The 18,367-nt window shown below is 35.8% G+C and overlaps 2 protein-coding genes across 5 annotated transcripts in view; one reads left to right on the forward strand and one right to left on the reverse strand.

Moving 5' to 3' along the window:
• The window catches only part of jdp (DnaJ domain-containing protein), a 189,208-nt gene that overhangs the window by 67,403 nt on the left and 103,438 nt on the right, over nucleotides 1-18,367 (forward strand). The window lies entirely within an intron of this gene.
• Nucleotides 12,761-13,743, reverse strand: LOC141391230 (uncharacterized). The gene is made up of 3 exons (XM_073964142.1): nucleotides 13,599-13,743; nucleotides 13,313-13,471; nucleotides 12,761-13,255 (listed from the first exon to the last, which is right to left on the reverse strand). Exons 1-3 carry the CDS (start codon nucleotides 13,677-13,679, stop codon nucleotides 12,923-12,925), a joined length of 573 nt encoding a protein of 190 aa, XP_073820243.1. The 5' UTR covers nucleotides 13,680-13,743; the 3' UTR covers nucleotides 12,761-12,922.

Genomic DNA, 18,367 nt, shown 5'->3' on the forward strand with positions numbered 1-18,367 from the left:
AAACATATAAAGTGCCACTGCGAGGAAAAGACGTTTTTAGTTTCTATGCTACATACAAAACACAATTAATGTTTCCCTTCGAAAGCTCATATCTCGGTAAATTTTGAAATAATGGTACAAAGTATATAAATTCAATAGAAAGAATTCATAATATTTAGTCCCAATTTACATTAGGCGAGTTTACTTGCGGCAAGTCTCAGCTTGTAGGAGAGACACGTAAGGGGTATGGAAGTGGAAAAAAATTGCTCGTACCGGCAATTCCTTTTATATTTTTCGTTTTTGACATTATTTTCATTGTTTTGAAAACAGAATTGCCTGTATAAACGCAAGAGGCAAGTTCAAAAGAGAACGAGAAAAATTGCCACAAGAAAAATTGTTTAATGTAAATTGGGACTAAGGATACAATTTTAAATATTTACAGAGTAGGATATTTAGAATTGAAAATAGACAATATCGGGCCACGTTCGGTAATGTCGCCATGTAAAATTTATTGAAGTATATTGAAGTTTTTAATCATACATGTCCACGTTATGGTTTATCGCAGAATTTTACTACCACAAAGAATTGCCGTTGTCTTTGCTATAGCAAGATTTTCACTATTACGATGATCTTAGCCTAATTTTTAAGAATATCGGCTGTCGTTGTCGTTGATATATTTCCAAATGAAAACATTAAGAAAAATTTAACAGTTTTTGAGATATGGTGCGAAATGTATACAAATTATGGAATATTTAGATATATTATAAAATTTATTTTTTTTCATTTCTCCCAATATTTTATTTTGGCCCTTATCTACAAATTTGCTGCAAAGGTCAGAAGAAGATTTGCATTGGTTTCAGAGATATAGCCCCGAGTTGTTTAAAAAGTCGATATTTAACAATGTTTAGATGGGGCCATAAAATCCAAGCTGTATCTGACTCAACAAAACGGAACTAGGGCTTTTGTACTTTGGGTCTGTACTTTCAAAAAATCCTCACTTCAAATTATTTGCACAAGATTACCATAAAAATGTTGCACAGTGTTATTTACCAAAAGAGATAGATTCTGATACCAGGATTATTTTTACTTTTAATATTATGCTACAAAAGAAGCGTTACAATTTGTTTTCTTAATTTTCTTAATTGTACAAGACTACAAAATGTCCAAAAAATCATCGAACAGTCTTAAAACTGCAGTTATGTTAGACTTGTACTTGTACTTTTGGAAGTAATCTTGCGAACCATATTAGGTTCGATTTTAGACCGAATCGGTTAGTCCCTTCGACCATTTTAGTGAACATTTTTGAACTTTTATGGCGGAGGTACCGATATGACTTAAATTTAATTTGGACAAAACATTACGAGGTCCATAACTTGTACCGAGAGTTATCATGAGTTCCAACCTGCTAGAGAAACAGAGATACAGACGGACGGACGGTGGTAAGTACTTCCATCTTGGCTGAAACGAATATCGTCCAAACATATGTGAAGTCTTAAATCATTATTTTGATGAAATCTATACGATACAATCCTGGTGTATATAATCTCGTAATCTAAAGTCTGAGGTTACAATTATACTTCGGTAATGATAAGTAAAAATCAAGTGACGCACAAAAATTCATTTGTCTTCATTATTTTCTCATACTGTTTAGCAGCAAATTTGTCTAAAACAGAATAACAAAATTTTGGCGATGGCAGTAAAACAAATTTCTAATTGGCTTTCAATATGTAGTCCACGAAGGACCGACCCTTCATACATTTTATTCAATAGATTTTTTTATATATTTCCATTCCCATAATACTGAACTCGTTATTTTTGTTATACAGTTCGAATAAATAATAGACATGGGGTATATTCATTAAGGAATTAGCATTTGATAGTGGTATGATATAACATGAAGAAGTAATTCAGATTTTGTTGGAAGTTTCTCTCAAAAACAGCTTACAAACAAAAATTTTTTAAATATTTTCTTACAAAACTTGTTAATGATGTACATTTTCTGTTCAGAAACTTAAGAAAATATAAGTTTTAATTTGAAATCTTCAAATATACAAACATTTTTATGAGAAAAAATATAATAACTAGTTACAGTAGCTTAAAAAATTTTGTTCGACCAAACCATTTCGGGGGGGGCCAAGTGAAGGATTAACGTGCCCTTGGCCCAGACATATTTGTGGACCGTGCGTTTAGAGTCAGAAGGGGGATCGCCATGCCCCTGGCTTTAGACCTATTTGTGTAGTGTGTGTGTTTGAAGTCAAGTGAGGGATTGCCGTGCCCTTGGCTTCCGACATATACACAACTGTGGTTCCAGGTCAACATTATTTGGCTTCTGCTGTGCCAACGCCGCTACCAACTATTCTGCCATAAATCTTCATCGGTCCGCTACCGTGCCAAAGCCGTCGCAAACTATTATACAGTAAACATGCATCGTGCCGCTACCGAGTCAAAGCCGCTGCCAACTATTCTACCATCAACCTCCATCGGGCCGCTACCGTACCAAACCGTTGCCAACTATTCCTCATCATAAAAATGCTCAATACAGTGTTGCGTAAAGTGTAATGTTTACTAATAAATAAAGGATTGTTTATAACGTTTTAAAGAAAAATCAACTATGTGCCTTTCCTCTCTCTAATGCCCTATAACAAATAAATTCTTGTGACGACCCTGGCCCCGCTGAACATACCCCAGCTTCAAAGTTAAATTAAGTCGTCACATAATGTCTACTAATTTAAGCTAGAATCTTCGACAACTTATTTTGTCACCAACAAAAATGCTATTTATTTTTATTAGGGAGCTTAAATTGCCAGGTGTCATAATCCACAAACTCCCAGCAGCAACAGCAGTTTTAGTTAAAATTAATTTATTTGCATTTATTAAATATTTTTAAATGGAATTGCCGAGTATCAGTTTATGTTCGTGTGTGCTTCTATTTATTAAATAAATCATTTAGTTTCCATTTGAATGGTTTCAGAAAAATATGCAATACCCAAACAACCCAATAAAGCCATTAAAATGTATACAGTTTCTCTATTGTTGTTGTTGTCACTGAAGTCCCTGCAATCAACACCACCGCTACACTGCTATAGAACACCTCAGGCAATAATTGGTTTTTTTTTCATCTTTTCGCCATCCACTCAGTAGATGTTGACATAACTATCGATGAGGAGGATGTTTGTAGGCGAAGTGAATGCAACAGTTGAGGGATCAGAGAACCGCTTATGGCCATCAAAATGCACTGAAGTGCACAAACCACATTTGTAACAGCATTGATGTCATGTATTTGGTGTATCCATAACAAAACAGCCCACAATCCCAAAAGGTTTTCTGTCGATGGATACTCAGTGAAGCTAAAACTAAAAGTAAAATTGAATTTATTTATGAAGGTCAATCAGACAGTCCATCGTCCAGTTACTGTTCGAGTTGAATAAATGAAATGTTTATTGTATGGCTCTGTGTTGTTGTTGTTGTCGTTGAGGTGGTTGATGTTGCCGCTATTGTAGTTGCTGTTGATTGATTGGCTTTGGGGGTGTTGATTGGTTTTTCTTCTGTAGCATCATCAACTTATGCTATTGCTATTGATCATCACCTTTATGTGCCTGTTTTGCTGTGAATTATAAATTTCCTCTTCAATTATTTTATAGAACGTTATTATTGTATATATATATATATGTATGTGTGTATTTATTGCATATTTATTGTATGTATTTGTAACTTTGAAAGTAAAAGTGACTTAAATTGCAAAAAAACAAACCAAATAGTTTTGATGTAAATTTAAATTATTTGTTTGGGTCTCAAAATCTCAATTTTCCCTTTTAGAAAAGTGTTTCAAAAGTTGAATTAGATTGAAATAAATTCTTGTCCCCAACAAAATAACATCATTATACACATTTTCTATTCAAAATGCCTTAACTGATTTAGTACATTCTGCTTTTCAACTAAATGGACATGATAAAAAGGAATGTTTATTACAGAGGTAAAATTATTGATATTTGTATGTGGTAATGTATACATACATACATATATAGTAGCTGTGATAATCACAAATGAAATTTGTCAATGAAGCCAGTATCAATTTAATACAAATGATTGACCGTCTGCCTTTTCACAAAATTGTACAATAATTTATTCATTCAACTAAAATAAATTATTGAAAATTCTTTGAAGTGGAATTGAATAATATGAGAAAACATCTCATTCGAAACAAATTAAAACGGATAGAACGATGTTTCCGGCAGATATATGGATATAAAAACAAGTAAGAGAGGCGTTAAGTTCGGCCGGGCCTATCTTCTTATACCCTCCACAACTGTATTGAAGAACAAGTAAAAAAGTGTCAGTCGGCTTTGCCGACAGATATATACCTTGCCAATGTGAAGTGAAACTTTCACCTACGGACAGATCGAATGTATTTAAGGTCTCTTCATATGGCCCTTTTTGGACATTTGAACTTGCCGACAAAAATGTGGATTAGGAATTAACCCCTTAGGGAGGACCGATATGGGCCATTTTAGAAGTTAAACTAAATTTTGACAAAATCTTTGTCAAGTGATATCGTCCTAGCATTTTAGTGACATTTTTTAAATATTGGGGAGAAGTACCGGAAGTTGTGGACCGGTATTGCCCAATGATACTAAGTTTGGATATAATATGACGACGACCAAATGTTGGACCACACCGGTTGAACAGTTCGAGAGTTATCGTGCTCTCCGACTGCCACATATGGTGACATAGGGATTTTTTACACCTTTTGGGCTGTTTTCATAAGAAATATGGACTTGCCCCTGAAAAAAAAACTTTTATCGTCGTAATGGAGGTAGCGAATGCAAATCGCTTCAACAAAAATCAAAGCGAATCGAGAGCAGGTCCTAATCTGAACTTATCAGAAATTTTATGTGGGAGATACCCTAATTGAGTCTATATTGGAACCTCATCTAAGTCTGGTAGAAGTTTCACGATGTGCAAAGGCCAAATCGGTTAATTCCTTCAAGAATTATCGTGCGCACAAATTTTCCGAACATTTTCGAACTTTTGTTGGGGAGGTACCGGAAGGTGTGGACTGATATAATCCACCTTCGAAATTACACTAAGTTTGGACAAAATATTAAGAAAGCCAAATTTTGGACCGAATCGGTTGATCCGTTCGAGAGTTATCGTGCGCACCAGCCAGACAGACAGACAGACGGACGGACATTGCTAAATCGACTCCAAATTTTCTGAAACACATTTCGTCCAAACATACTTGGGGTCTAAAACCATTATTTCGATGAGGCACATTTTGCCCGTATGAAAGTGTATATACCCTCGTTAGCATAAATGCTGAGGGTATAAAAATATCAATTCCTTTTAAACAAGGTTTAATACCAATAAGACATCGATGTTTCCTACCCATTGAGAATGCGAAGTTAAAGCCGCCTCAGTAGAACAATCATTTAAAAGCTTTCGTATCAAGCGGTATCGCTAACCTTCCAATCTAAGAAACCGACATAAAAAACTGAACTGAATGTGGCTAAAGCCCCCCAAAACACCGATAACAAGGAGGCAGGTTCTGTGAGGTCTATATTAAAACGGAAATCTGTACCGGCTAAATGAAGACGTGAAGCTATACCGAACAATTTCAGGAGGAGAGTTTTATACCCCAATCGAAGACCAAATTACCAAATTTTAGCCATTTCCGTGTGATAATGAGGCTAAAACCTTCAAAATACTGATAATCGGGGGGCACCGTTCTATGGGGGCTATATGAAGATGTGGTCATATATCTAAAAACGTAAGGTGGGAAGTTGTATACCCCCAACGAAGGCTAAATACAACATTTCAGCCATTTCGGTGTGGTGATAAGATTAAAACCTTCCAAATACCGAAAATCGGGATGAACCGTTCTATGAGGGCAATACCAAAATGTGGACCTGTATTGATAGTAGGGATATTTTTGTAGCCCCATCGAAGACTACATACCAATTTATAGTCATATCGGTGTTATAGTGTGGCTAAAACCTTGAACATGGAAAATCGAGCAATACCGGTACAAATTTCTGGGAAGTGGTTTCAAATCCAAGCCTAGCTCAAGCTACTTTTTTGTTTGAAATTTTGGCTGTAGGCGTATAAGACTTTCCACTTTAAATTCGCGGCAGAGGTCTACGCCTTCATATAACCCCTATAAAACGGTACATCCCGATTTTCGGTATTTTCAAGGCTGTAGCCTCTATTCCCCACCGAAATGGCTGATATTTGGTATTAGGGCCCCATATGATAGGGGTATGAAACATTCCACCCGAAATTTGTCGGTATAGGTCGACGTCCTCAGATAGCCCCCATAGAACGATTTGCGGTATTTTAAAAGTTGTAGCCCCACCGATATGACTGAAATTTAGTATTTAAACTGCCATGGGTACATAAAACATTGCAGAAGAGAATTATCAGTATAAGTCCATGTCTTCAAAACGCCCTATGGAAGCGTACTTCCCGATTTTCGGTGTTTTGAAGGTGAATTAAGGTAGAGGTGAAATTTAATATTTACTCTCCGTTGGTGGTATAAAACTTTCCACCTGAAATTTTCCGGTATTATTCCATGCCTTTATATAGCCCCCATAGAAATATACATCTCAATTTTCGGTATTTTGAAAGTTTTAGCCATATTATTCAACGGGAATAACTGAAATTTGGTATTTAGTCTTCGCTGGAGTTACGAAACTTTCCTCCTGAGAAATTTATCAGTACATGTCAACGTTTTATACAGCCTCTATACAACGGTGCTCCCGATCTTCGTCAACTATCCAAATCCAGAATTTCCAGGTTTAGGTCCAGTCGGTATTGCCCAATTTTATGTATTTCGCTAAATTTTGAAAATTATAAATATTGGAAAGACCAAGGATGTCGCCCCATATGAGCTGTTTTGAAGGGAGTAGTATCAGTTGGGAAAGTTTAGTACTTTCATAAACGAAATTAATCTAATTGTTTCTATTCACTTCAATACAGTACGAGTACGTGGTAGAGGGTATAAAAAGTTCGACCCGGTCGAACTTAACTCCGCTCTTGCTTGCTTCCGGTTTGGATATTCACTTATTTGTTTTAAAGGCATCCGTAATACAGTATATAATTATTTTAGATATCTTTGCTGATGCTTTTCCATTACATATGCTAGGGTTTAAGAAAATGTATGCGGTTGCTCAGGATAGTTTGTTAAACAGAAACGGTATCAAGATCATATGTTAATACCAGCTATTTTCGATGTTCATATAAAAGCAATATATTCTTATATATCAATCCTAAAAATCTTTTAATATATTTTTATAAATATATATACAATTGTTCCACAAACATCCCAGATGGGACAAGGGAGACTTTTTATACCCTCAGCATTTATGCTAACGAGGGTATATACACTTTCATACGGGCAAAATGTGCCTCATCGAAATAATGTTTTTAGACCCCAAGTATGTTTGGACGAAATGTGTTTCAGACAATTTGGAGTTGATTTAGCCATGTCCGTCTGTCTGGCTTGTTGGTGCGCACGATAACTCTCGAACGGAGCAACCTATTCTGTTCAAAATTTGGCTTTCGTAATATTTTGCCCAAACTTAGTTTAAGTTCGAAGATGGGTTATATCGGTCCACTCCTTCCGGTACCTCCCCCACAAAAGTTCGAAAATGTTAGGAAAATTTGTGCGCACGATAACTCTTGAAGGGAGTAACCGATTTGGCCCACACTTTGTACGTCGTGAAAGTTTAAATATGGACTCAATCGGTCCACTGCTTCGGGTACCTCCCACACAAAATTTCGGAAAAGTTCAGTTTAGGACCTGCTCTCGAATCGCGTTGATTTTTGTTGTAGCAACTTGTATTCGCTGTCCCCCATACGACGGTATAAGTTTCATAAGGGGCAAGTCCATACTTCCTGAGAAAATAGTCTGAAAGGCGCAAAAAACCCCTATGACACCGTGTGTAGTGGTTGGAGCGCAAGATAAATCTCGAACGGATCTGCAAATTCGGTCCAAAATTTGGCCTTCGTAATATTTTGTCCAAACATAGTTTAAGTTCAAAGATAAACCATGTCGGTCCACTCCTTCAGGTACCTCCCTCACAAAAATTCGGACAAAATATACGCACGACAACTCTTGAAGGGAGTGACTGATGTAATCCATACTCTGCACATCCTAATATATCTACCAGAAAGAGATCAGTTTCGAATGTGGACTATATTTGTGCACTCCTTTGGGTACCTCCCAAACAAAATTTCGGATAAGTTCACTTTAAGACCTGCTCTCGAATCACTTTAATTTTTGTTGAAGCGATTTGCATTCGCTACCTCCATTACGACGTCATATTTTATCCAAACATAGTTTCATGGGGCAATACCGGTCCCCAACTTCCGGTACTTCTCCCCAATATTTAAAAAATGTCACTAAAATGTTAGGACGATATCACTTGAATGTGGCAACCAATTTGGTCCAAACTTTGGATCTCCTAATATTTTGTCAAAATTTAGTTTAACTTCAAAAAATGGCCCATATCGGTCGTCACTAAGGGTACCTCCCGCACAAAAGTTCAACATTTGTGTTAATTCTTAATCCACATTTTTGTCGGCAAGTTCAAATGTTGAAAAAGGGCCACAAAATTCTGAAGAGACGCTAAATATATTCTATCTGTCCGTAGATGAAAGTTTCAATTCACATTGGCTGAGGGTATACCTCTGTCGGTAAAGCCGACTGACACTTTTTTACTTGTTTATATAAAATTCTAAATTTTCATATTAATTTCATAAAACTCAAATTCCAACACCCACCTCAGTACCCTTCAAAAAACCTTGCAAAAAGCCATTAATAAAACTTATTGCATGCAACGTCTGTTGGGATAGTTATTATCCTACACACACACACAACCATTATAAGCGCAACAAAATGTGTCTGCTAACTATAAAAGTTGTTTCATTTATAAAGCAAAACATTTGCAGAATTTAATCTAAAATAGAATCACAGGATCACCCTAAAAGCCACTTCAAAAGGTCAAATGTAATAAAGGCTGGCAACAAAGAATGCGTCCGTTCGTCAAGGGAAATTCTGCTTGGATGAGGACTTGGCAAATAAACAACAAATACTATATTCGGATTAATTTCTATGGTTGGCTAACACCTGTTCAAGTGTCTGGCAAAAAGGTAATAAAATAGGAATGAACAAATGGAATTAAGTGCTGATGTTGGTGTTGTGCAAAAAAGATAGAATGAAATACCAGATATAAAAAAACACTTCAAACTTGTTAATTTCTAGTCTAGGTTATTGTCAGATGGTTATTTAACATGAAAAGGGAGGCACAAAAATGTGTAAATTTGTATCTGTTGCCAAAATAAAAAGGACACTGAAGCAAGAGATCCACTTTCGTAAAAAGGTATGTTTTTGTTTTTTTTTTTTTTTTGCCGTTTTTGGGTTTTGTAGATGAAAAGCAAGTAAGAAAACAAGTAAGAACGGCGTTAAGTTCGGCCGGGCCGAACTTGTTATACCCTCCACCACAAGTTGTATTGAAGTAAAATGGAATAATTAGTTTCCTTTCGTGTATGAAGAAGAGTTAATACTAAATTTCAGCAGTTTCGGTAAAACAATGTGAGGCACCATTCTGGGGACTATTTCAAAACGTCGATTTATACCGACAAATTTCTGACGGAAAGTTTTTAGGCTCAAAGAAGACTAAATACCAAATTTCCTATATTTCGGTAAGAGAATGTGGCTAAAACTTAAAAAATACCAAAAATCAAGAAGTACGCTTCTTTGGGGATATAGGAAGACGTGGACTTATACTGATAATACTCTTCTGGAATATTTTATAACTCTTGGAAGACGAAATAAGGAATTTCAGACATTTCGGTTGGATACTGACATCACAATCTTCAGTATTACGAAAATCGGGAGGTACCGTTCTATGGGGGCTATATCGAAACGTGGACCTATACCGACGAATTTTAGTCAGAAATGGGGCAATATGAAAGCGTGGACCTGTACAGACATATTTCTGGCGAACAGTTTTATTTCACATTGAAGACTAAATACCAAATTTCAGCCATTTTGCTGGAATATTGAAGACACAACCTTCAAAATACGAAAAATCGGGAGGTACCTTTCCATGGGGGCTATATGAAGGCGTGGACATATACCGACAAATTTAAAGGGAAAGTTTGAGTACCCCCAACGAAGTCTCAATACCAAATTTCAGCCATTTCGGTGGAATTTGAGGCCATAACGTTCAAAATACCGAAAATCGGGAGGTACCGTTCTATGGGGGCTATATGAAGGCATGGACCGATACCGACAAAGTTCTGGGGGAAAGTTTTATACCACCAACGTAGACTAAGTGCCAAATTTCAGCCATTTCGGTGTGATAATGAAGCTGAAACCTTCAAAATACCGAAAATCGGGAGGTACCGTTCTATGGGGGCTATATGAAGGCATGGACCGATACCGACAAAGTTCTGGAGGAAAGTTTTGTACCCCTAAAGAAGACTACGTACCAAATTTCAGCCATTTTGGTATGATAATGAAGCTAAAACCTTCAAAATATCGAAAATCGGGAGGTACCGTTCTATGGGGGCTATATGAAGGTGTGGACCGATATCGACAAAATTCTGGGGCAAAGTTTTATACCCCTAAAGAAGACTACGTACCAAATTTTAGCTATTTTTGGTAGGATAATGAAGCTAAAACCTTCAAAATACAGATGATCGGGAGGTACCGTTCTATGGGGGCTATATGAAGGTGTGGACCGATATCGACAAAATTCTGGGAGAAAGTTTTATACCCCTAGAGAAGACTACGTACCAAATTTCAGCTATTTTTGGTAGGATAATGAAGCTAAAACCTTAAAAATACCGAAAATCGGGAGTTACCGTTCTATGGGGGCTACATCAAAACGTGGACCGATATATCCCATTTTCAATACCAACCATCCTGCAAGTAATAAAAACTTCTGTACCAAATTTTGACGGTGACGGTGCCACCGTGGTGCAATGGTATGCACGCCCGCCTTGCACGCAGAAGGTCGGGGGTTTGATTCCTCGGTCAAGCAACATCAAACATTTTTCAACGGTGGCAAAATACCCCTCAGGAATGTTGGCGACATTTCCTGAGTATTTCAGCCTTGAAAAACTTCTCCACAAGTGGTGTATTAAGACACGCCGTTCGGACTCGGCGATAAACAGTAGGTCCCATATCATTGAGCTAAATATGAATCGGGGTGCACTCATTGATATGAGAGAAGTCTCCCTTGTCCCGTAAGGGATGTTGTGGAACAATGTTTTTGTTTTAACCAAATTTTGACTCTCTATCTTTAAAATTGCGAGCTGTATCTTGATTTCAACAGACAGAAGGACGGACGGACAGACGGACATGGTTAAATCGACATAGAATTTTGTGCTGATCAATAATATATATACTTTATAGGGTCTCCGAGGAATATTTCGATGTGTTACAAACGGAATGACAAATTTAATTATACCCTCCATATGGTGGAGGGTATAACAAGTAAGAAAGTATCAGTCAGCTTTGCTGACGGAGATATGACCAAAAACGAAGCAAACACATACTTATTGTGTGTCGTAACTATTGTTATGCCGTATATTGATTTTGTATTACTAGTTTGGAATCTGTAGGTGACGTAATGTGGGGCTATACCAGATTATTGACATACACCAAAAATTTTTAGTAAGTAATCTTATTCATAGAGAAATATTAAAATATTTTAAACAAAGTTTTGAAATAAATTTTTGAAATGGTTTGCACCGTAGCCACTTTAGTACGCGTCGGCAGTGTTTTTTGGAGACTTTGGGCCATTTTCTCAGGAAGTATTAACTTACTCCGGGGAAAAAATTACCGTTGTAATAGGAACAGTGAAAACAATTTTCTGCAAAAACTTTCAACTAGATCCAAGACGAGTCCTCAAACTACACTTTTCTCAAATTTTGTGTGGGGGTGCTCCAAGGACGGGACCGATATAGTCCGTATTCCAACCTGATACATGCTTGGATGAACTATTACGATGTGCAAAGCATGGACCAATCAGAAACTCCCTGCGAGCGTTATCTTGCGGCTTTTTTTTAGTTGGAGTCGTCAGGGTTGGAGCTTTTAGGCCATTATCTCAGAAAGTATGAACTTGCCCTCGAAAAAAATTATACCCTCGTAAAGGGGACAGCAAGGACAACATGCCGAAAAAAAGTTAAAAGGAACGATAGGAGCTCCTCCTAGTGGACCGACGTAGCCCATATTCGAACCCGAACTATATGTGGAAGGGATAATACGATGTGCAAAGCTTGGCCCAAATCGATTGCTACCTTCGGGAGTTATCGTTCACACCATTTTACAAAAAAATGTTGAACTTTTGTGGGGGAGTTACCAGAAGGAGTGGACCGATATGGCCCATCTTCGAACGTAAACTAATTTTGGGAAAAATATTACGAAGTACAAAATTTGGTTCGAATCGGTTGATCCGTTCGAGAGTTATCTTGCGCACCAGCCAGCCAGACAGACATACGGACAGACCGACAGACGGACGGATATGGCTAAATCGACTCCAAATTGTCTGAAATGAATTTCGTCTAAAAATACTTGGGGTCTAAAACCATTATTTCGATGAGGTACATTTTTGGTCGTATCAAAGAGTATATACCCTGTTAGCCTAAAGACCACAGTCAGACAGGGCTGACAATGTGAGACGACCCTACATCACTACCTTACCTTTAGGCGCATAAAAATGAATTTTGCAAAAAATTCAAATTCCTTCAAGGGACTTGAAAGTACCATAGAAAAATTCTAGATAATCATTAATGTGCTGTCTTTTTAATTTAATTCTATAATCGACTTCCAAAACAAGCATTTTGGTATTGTTAACACATCAACAAATTATCGAATGCCCTTCTTCGTATGAAATTACTTTAATTTTGAACATCACTAAAAACATTTTTGTCTTCACGCTTCATTCTGTACTTGAGCCGTTACATTCAAATACCAATTGACTTTGCCACTGCCAATCAAATCAACTTTGTAAAAGCCTTCCTGTAAATACTGCGGTAGTTTTTCCTCATCGAATATGCAATTATTAAAAGTATAGGTATTCTTTTTTAAGGGCGGTTCAAATTTATCCTCAAATACCGGCAAGTTGGAACAATCCTTGAATGTGTTCATAAGCACATCTTTGTAAAGTCCATTAAAATAATCAAATAGATGTTGACGTTCTACTCTGAAAGGTATTTTCTTGTAGTCCTTGTTGCCGTCTCTGCTTCGGTACGCAGCATATTCAATCTGAAATAAGCTAGACTTGAAAAATTTTCCCATTCCACTTTATAGCACATTTCTAACCTGTACATCATCATCTTCAATAACATCAGTTTTCACAAGCCATTTTCCGGAAAGCCCATATACACCACGACTTATGCGTTCGACTTTAAAATCTTCAAAATCCATAACATCGGGGTTATCAGAATATGTTTCCACCGCTTTCATTTCATATGTCCACGTCTGTTATTGATTAATAAAAAAGAAAAAGAATATTGTAAAAAAATTTAATTGTAATAAATACTTTTATTGTATTCATTTATTTTTAAAATAAATACAAAAAAAATATTAACATTAAAAATAATTTCACCTTTGCTTCTGCCACGATATTCGAAATATTTGAATAAACAAATATAACAATTAAAATAAATAGTCCACTTTTAACTTTCATTGTACACAAATAAAATGTTATTTAAATAATTAAACTCGTAAACACCTAATTTATAGTAACAATATAGAGGGTTGAATTCTATATAATTACCAATAAATTAATTTCCTTGTTAAGCACTCATGTCTGTGCATGCATGAAAGACCAATTAGGGAATTAGAGAGATGTAAACAACATTAATATCAGTGTCACCATGTTAATATTTTTCCTTATCATTACCAAATAACGTAATTATAAATCAACCGATCGACAAACCTCGGTAAAATTAAAATGGTTCATTCGTGTCATATTATTGTCTATATAACAATGTCATATGTTAATTATAACATATCGCTCATTTACTCAAAGAGTGACACATTTCAAAAAATCAAGTTTCGAGAAAAACGCCTTTTAAGTTGCCGATTGAAATTTGACTTCCCAACTTAAAACGACTACTACACAGATATCAATGCTAAATTTCTGGGCAAGATCAAGCATGATTTGAAGTGTTTTAGTGCTTCATAAACTCAGAAAACTTTTTTGTTGATTTATGCCAAACTCCTAGTAAAAAAGATATAACTCGTTGAGTTTTAGAGATATCGACATGTAAATTTGACAAAGATAAAATAGAAGTCGTAGAAAAAAAAAAAATGCTAATTTAGAATTTTTTGATTTATGTCACTCTTTGAGTAAGTGAGCGATATGTATGAAATATTAGAAATACCTTTTACATACATTACCACGGTGCTCTTGAATCAAATTTAAATGAAAGGTGCTTACACCTGCGAAGTTGTTGCGGATTCTGAAACTACAATGTTCATAGATGAGGAAAATCAAAATACAAAAAAAAAAAATCGCCGGAGCGCTTTTTAATTAAATCGCGATTCAAGTTGACATTTTTGGGGGTTGTTTAGGTTTTTGCGATTTTGCTTGGAAACCGCAAGTCCTATCAAAATGGAAATAAAGAAAATGTTGTAGCCATCAAAATTCTCTACAAGATTGACCTTAATGATATTTTCGTAGGTTTTACAACTTTTGAGATATAGAAGTTGAAATTGGGACAATTCAAATTCAATTCAATTCTGTATCGTCTCCTTATAAAACCATGTTATAACTGCAATTCCCCAACTTAAACTTATATATCTAAAAAAATGGCACAACCTAGAAAAAATTACATAAGCCAGTCTTGTAGAGAATTTTCACAGCTAAAAGATTTTCTCAGGTCCCATGCCGATAAGACTTGCCGCATTCAAGTAAAATCGCGAAACCCTAACAAAAAAATCCTAAAAATGTAAACTGAACTTCTTTATTTCAAAAATGGTACAGCTTGAGAACGAATCATAAACGTCAATCCTCTAGAGAGCTACAACATTTTCTTTAGCCCCATTTCGATAGGACTTGTGGTTACCAAGCAAAATCGCGAAAACCTAAAATAAACCTAACAAGTAAGAAAAGTCTATAGTCGGACGGAGCCGACCATGAGATACCCTATACCACTATCCCTGGACAATCGCTCTCCACGGAGCTTCTTTTCAATGATTGTGAAAATTTAATTATCAAATATCAGAGATTATAATACTTATGACTAAAACCAAAAAGTTATCTAGCATGGCAAAGACATTTTTGTAGCAGGAAAGGAAAATTTAGTTCACAGAAACTAAAATGTAATGAAACCCACTTATGTAGTACTACTACTTCCGTTGTTTAACGGCTACGTTATTGAAATTTTCACCAATTTCACACAAAAGTTTTAGTCCATTTAACCCGCTAAGTATTATCTGATCTTCACGTTGATTTGTACGCTTCTACTTCATCATAAACTCAAACTTTGTTTAAAATTTTGCGGGTTATTATTTTGACCTACAGAGCCGCTACAAAATTGGTTAAAATGTTGTTTTTGGTCCATTTCATCCCCTGAAGATTTCACGATCATCACCAAAAACTAATAATTTCTATTCTGGCCCGAACCCAACCTCCTTAAAAAATTTGTTACAATCGGTCCATAATTGCGGCCTTAAGCTTGTTTACAATTTTTAATGGACAGACACACATTGCTAAATCGCTTTATCTCGTCGAGATATGAATTTTGGCATACCAAATAAGGGGTCTAGGACGAATATTTCGTGGTGTTACATAAACTTTTGGAGAGGCAATATGTAGCATGGGATAAAAAAAGTGGTTCTCTACACAGAACCCATTATATATTAGGCAGTAGGCCCGTTATCTAGCAAACATTTTATTGCAATTTACATCAGAGGAAAGGTCAGTAATTTTTTCCCATATGTAGGCTACTTTGCGAAATATGTATGTCCTCAAGGAATTAAAAATATCGACCAAAAATAAAATTTTTATATTTTTCATACAAAAGTAATGGTCCATTTCACCCGCTAAATAATATCAGATCATCATTCAAAATTGTAGGCATCTTTTTCGACCTATACTCTTACCCGGTGCAAAATTTCGTGAATATTGATATATAATTGCGACTTCTAGCGGGTTTATTATTACACTACAAACAAATAACAGAATATATTAGGCTGTAACTCTGTTATCTGATCATGCACACCAACATAATTGGCATCAAGCCAAGCGTTCCACTTTCAAGTATATCTCACTTGTCCGGAATGTCACTTTCAGGAATTAAGATATAAGCTGTATATTAAAATTTTTCACAATTTTCACACAAAAGTTTTAGTCCATTTAACCCTCTAAATATTATCCGATCGCCATCTCAAATTGCAAGCTTCTCCTTTGTGACATACTCTTACCTTATTTAAAATTACGCGTTGATCGGACTATTATTGAGACCTACAGAGCCGCTAGAAAATTGCATAATTTTATGTTTTTGGTCCATTTAACCCGCTAAATATTTCACGATCATCACCAATAAGAATAGGGATCTATTCTGATCTGAACCCGACCTCCATACAAAATTTCGTGACGATCGGTCCATAATTGCGGCCTGGAGCGTGTTTACAATTTATAATGGACAGACGGACGGACGGAGGGACACACATCTCAAAATCGCTTTATCTCGTCGAGATTTGAAGATTGGTATACCAAATTGGGGGTCTCCGACGAATATTCGCGGTGTTACATGAATTTTTACCAAAACAAACATTCCACATTGTGGTATAGGGTATAAAATTGGTATTACAATATACATATCGCTCATTTACTCAAAGAGTGGCATAACTGAAAAAATGCGTTTTCTGAGTTAGCAATTTCTATTTTTTCTATGACTTCTACTTTATCTTGTGTAAAATTTTCACGCTAATATCTCTAAAACTCATCGAGTTAAAGCTTATTTACTACGGTTTGGCATAATTCAACAAAAATATTGTTTAAGTTTATGAAGCACTAAAACACTTCAAATCATGCTTGATCTTGCAGAGAAATTTAGCACTGATATTTGGCTAGCTGTTTGCAAAATATGGCCCAAGTAATTATTTTATTTTTTGTGTAATGGTCTTTTTAAGTTGGAAGGTCAAATTTCAATCGCCAACTTAGTGCGATTTGTCACTCTTTGAGTAAATGAGCGATATAACCATATTTTATACCCTAGACCACGCTGTGGTAAAGCGTCTCAATAACATAATAATCTTTCAAAAAATCGACGTTAAACGGCAAACAGTCTTAATTTAGAACACTTTAAAGATTTTTGATGATTTTTCCAACAATTGACAATTTTACGACTTTTATGACGATTATCGGCCAGAAATTGTTTGCATATTTTGTATATTTTTTGCATATTCTGCATATTTTGTGCACCAAACCAAAACACCAAAACAAAACAGGCTTTTTCCCCTCCCGCAGTTGCTTCTATTGCACAGCTCTTCATTATAAAAAACAGCGAGAACCTCCACCAATAAAAAATAGGTTCTAACAAAAAAAAAATATGTTGGTGCCCAAAAAAAAAAAAATAAATATATTACAAAATGTTGCAAACATATATCTGTTTGGACCTAAACATAATATGTTTGAATCCAGACATATAACTGTTTGCAATCAGTCCCAAACATATATTTGTTTGGATCCAAATATATTACTAACATACATTTTTCTGGGTGTGCTTATAAGAATGATCCTAGATTAAATTCTCCCGTTATAAGATTTCCTAATCCTTTTCCAATCTTATCTTAGGCACTTGATAAAAAATAGATTTTAATATTCTGATTAGGCCACTTTTCTACCTTTAAAAATTAATGTATTCAGTCTAATAGGAGACTGAAACCTGGATATGACACAAAACTAATATAAACAAGTAAAAACATGTCAGTCGGCTTTGCCGACAGATATATACCCTTAGCCAATGTGAAGTAAAATTTTAACCTACAAATCGAATGTATTTAAGGTCTCTTCAGAATTTTGTGGCCCACATCCACATTTGAATTTGCCGACAAAAATCTGAATTAGGAATGAACTGCACTAAGACACAAATGTTGAACTTTTGTGGGTGAGGTACCCTAAGGGAGGTCCGGTATGGTCCATTTTAGAAATTAAACACAATTTGACAAATAAGGAGATCCAAAGTTTGTAAAAAATTGGTTGCCCCATTCAAGTGATATCGACATAGCATTTTGGTCATAGCGCCATGAAACTAAGTTTGGATATAATATGACGAAGACCCAATGTTGGACCAAATCGGTTGAACAGATCGAGAGTTATCTTGCGCTCCGACCACTACACACGGTGTCATAGGGGCTCTTTGC

The sequence above is a fragment of the Musca autumnalis genome, unplaced genomic scaffold (assembly GCF_047663935.1).
Source record: "Musca autumnalis isolate F117 unplaced genomic scaffold, ASM4766393v1 scaffold_1, whole genome shotgun sequence".
NCBI classification, from domain to species: domain Eukaryota; kingdom Metazoa; phylum Arthropoda; class Insecta; order Diptera; family Muscidae; genus Musca; species Musca autumnalis.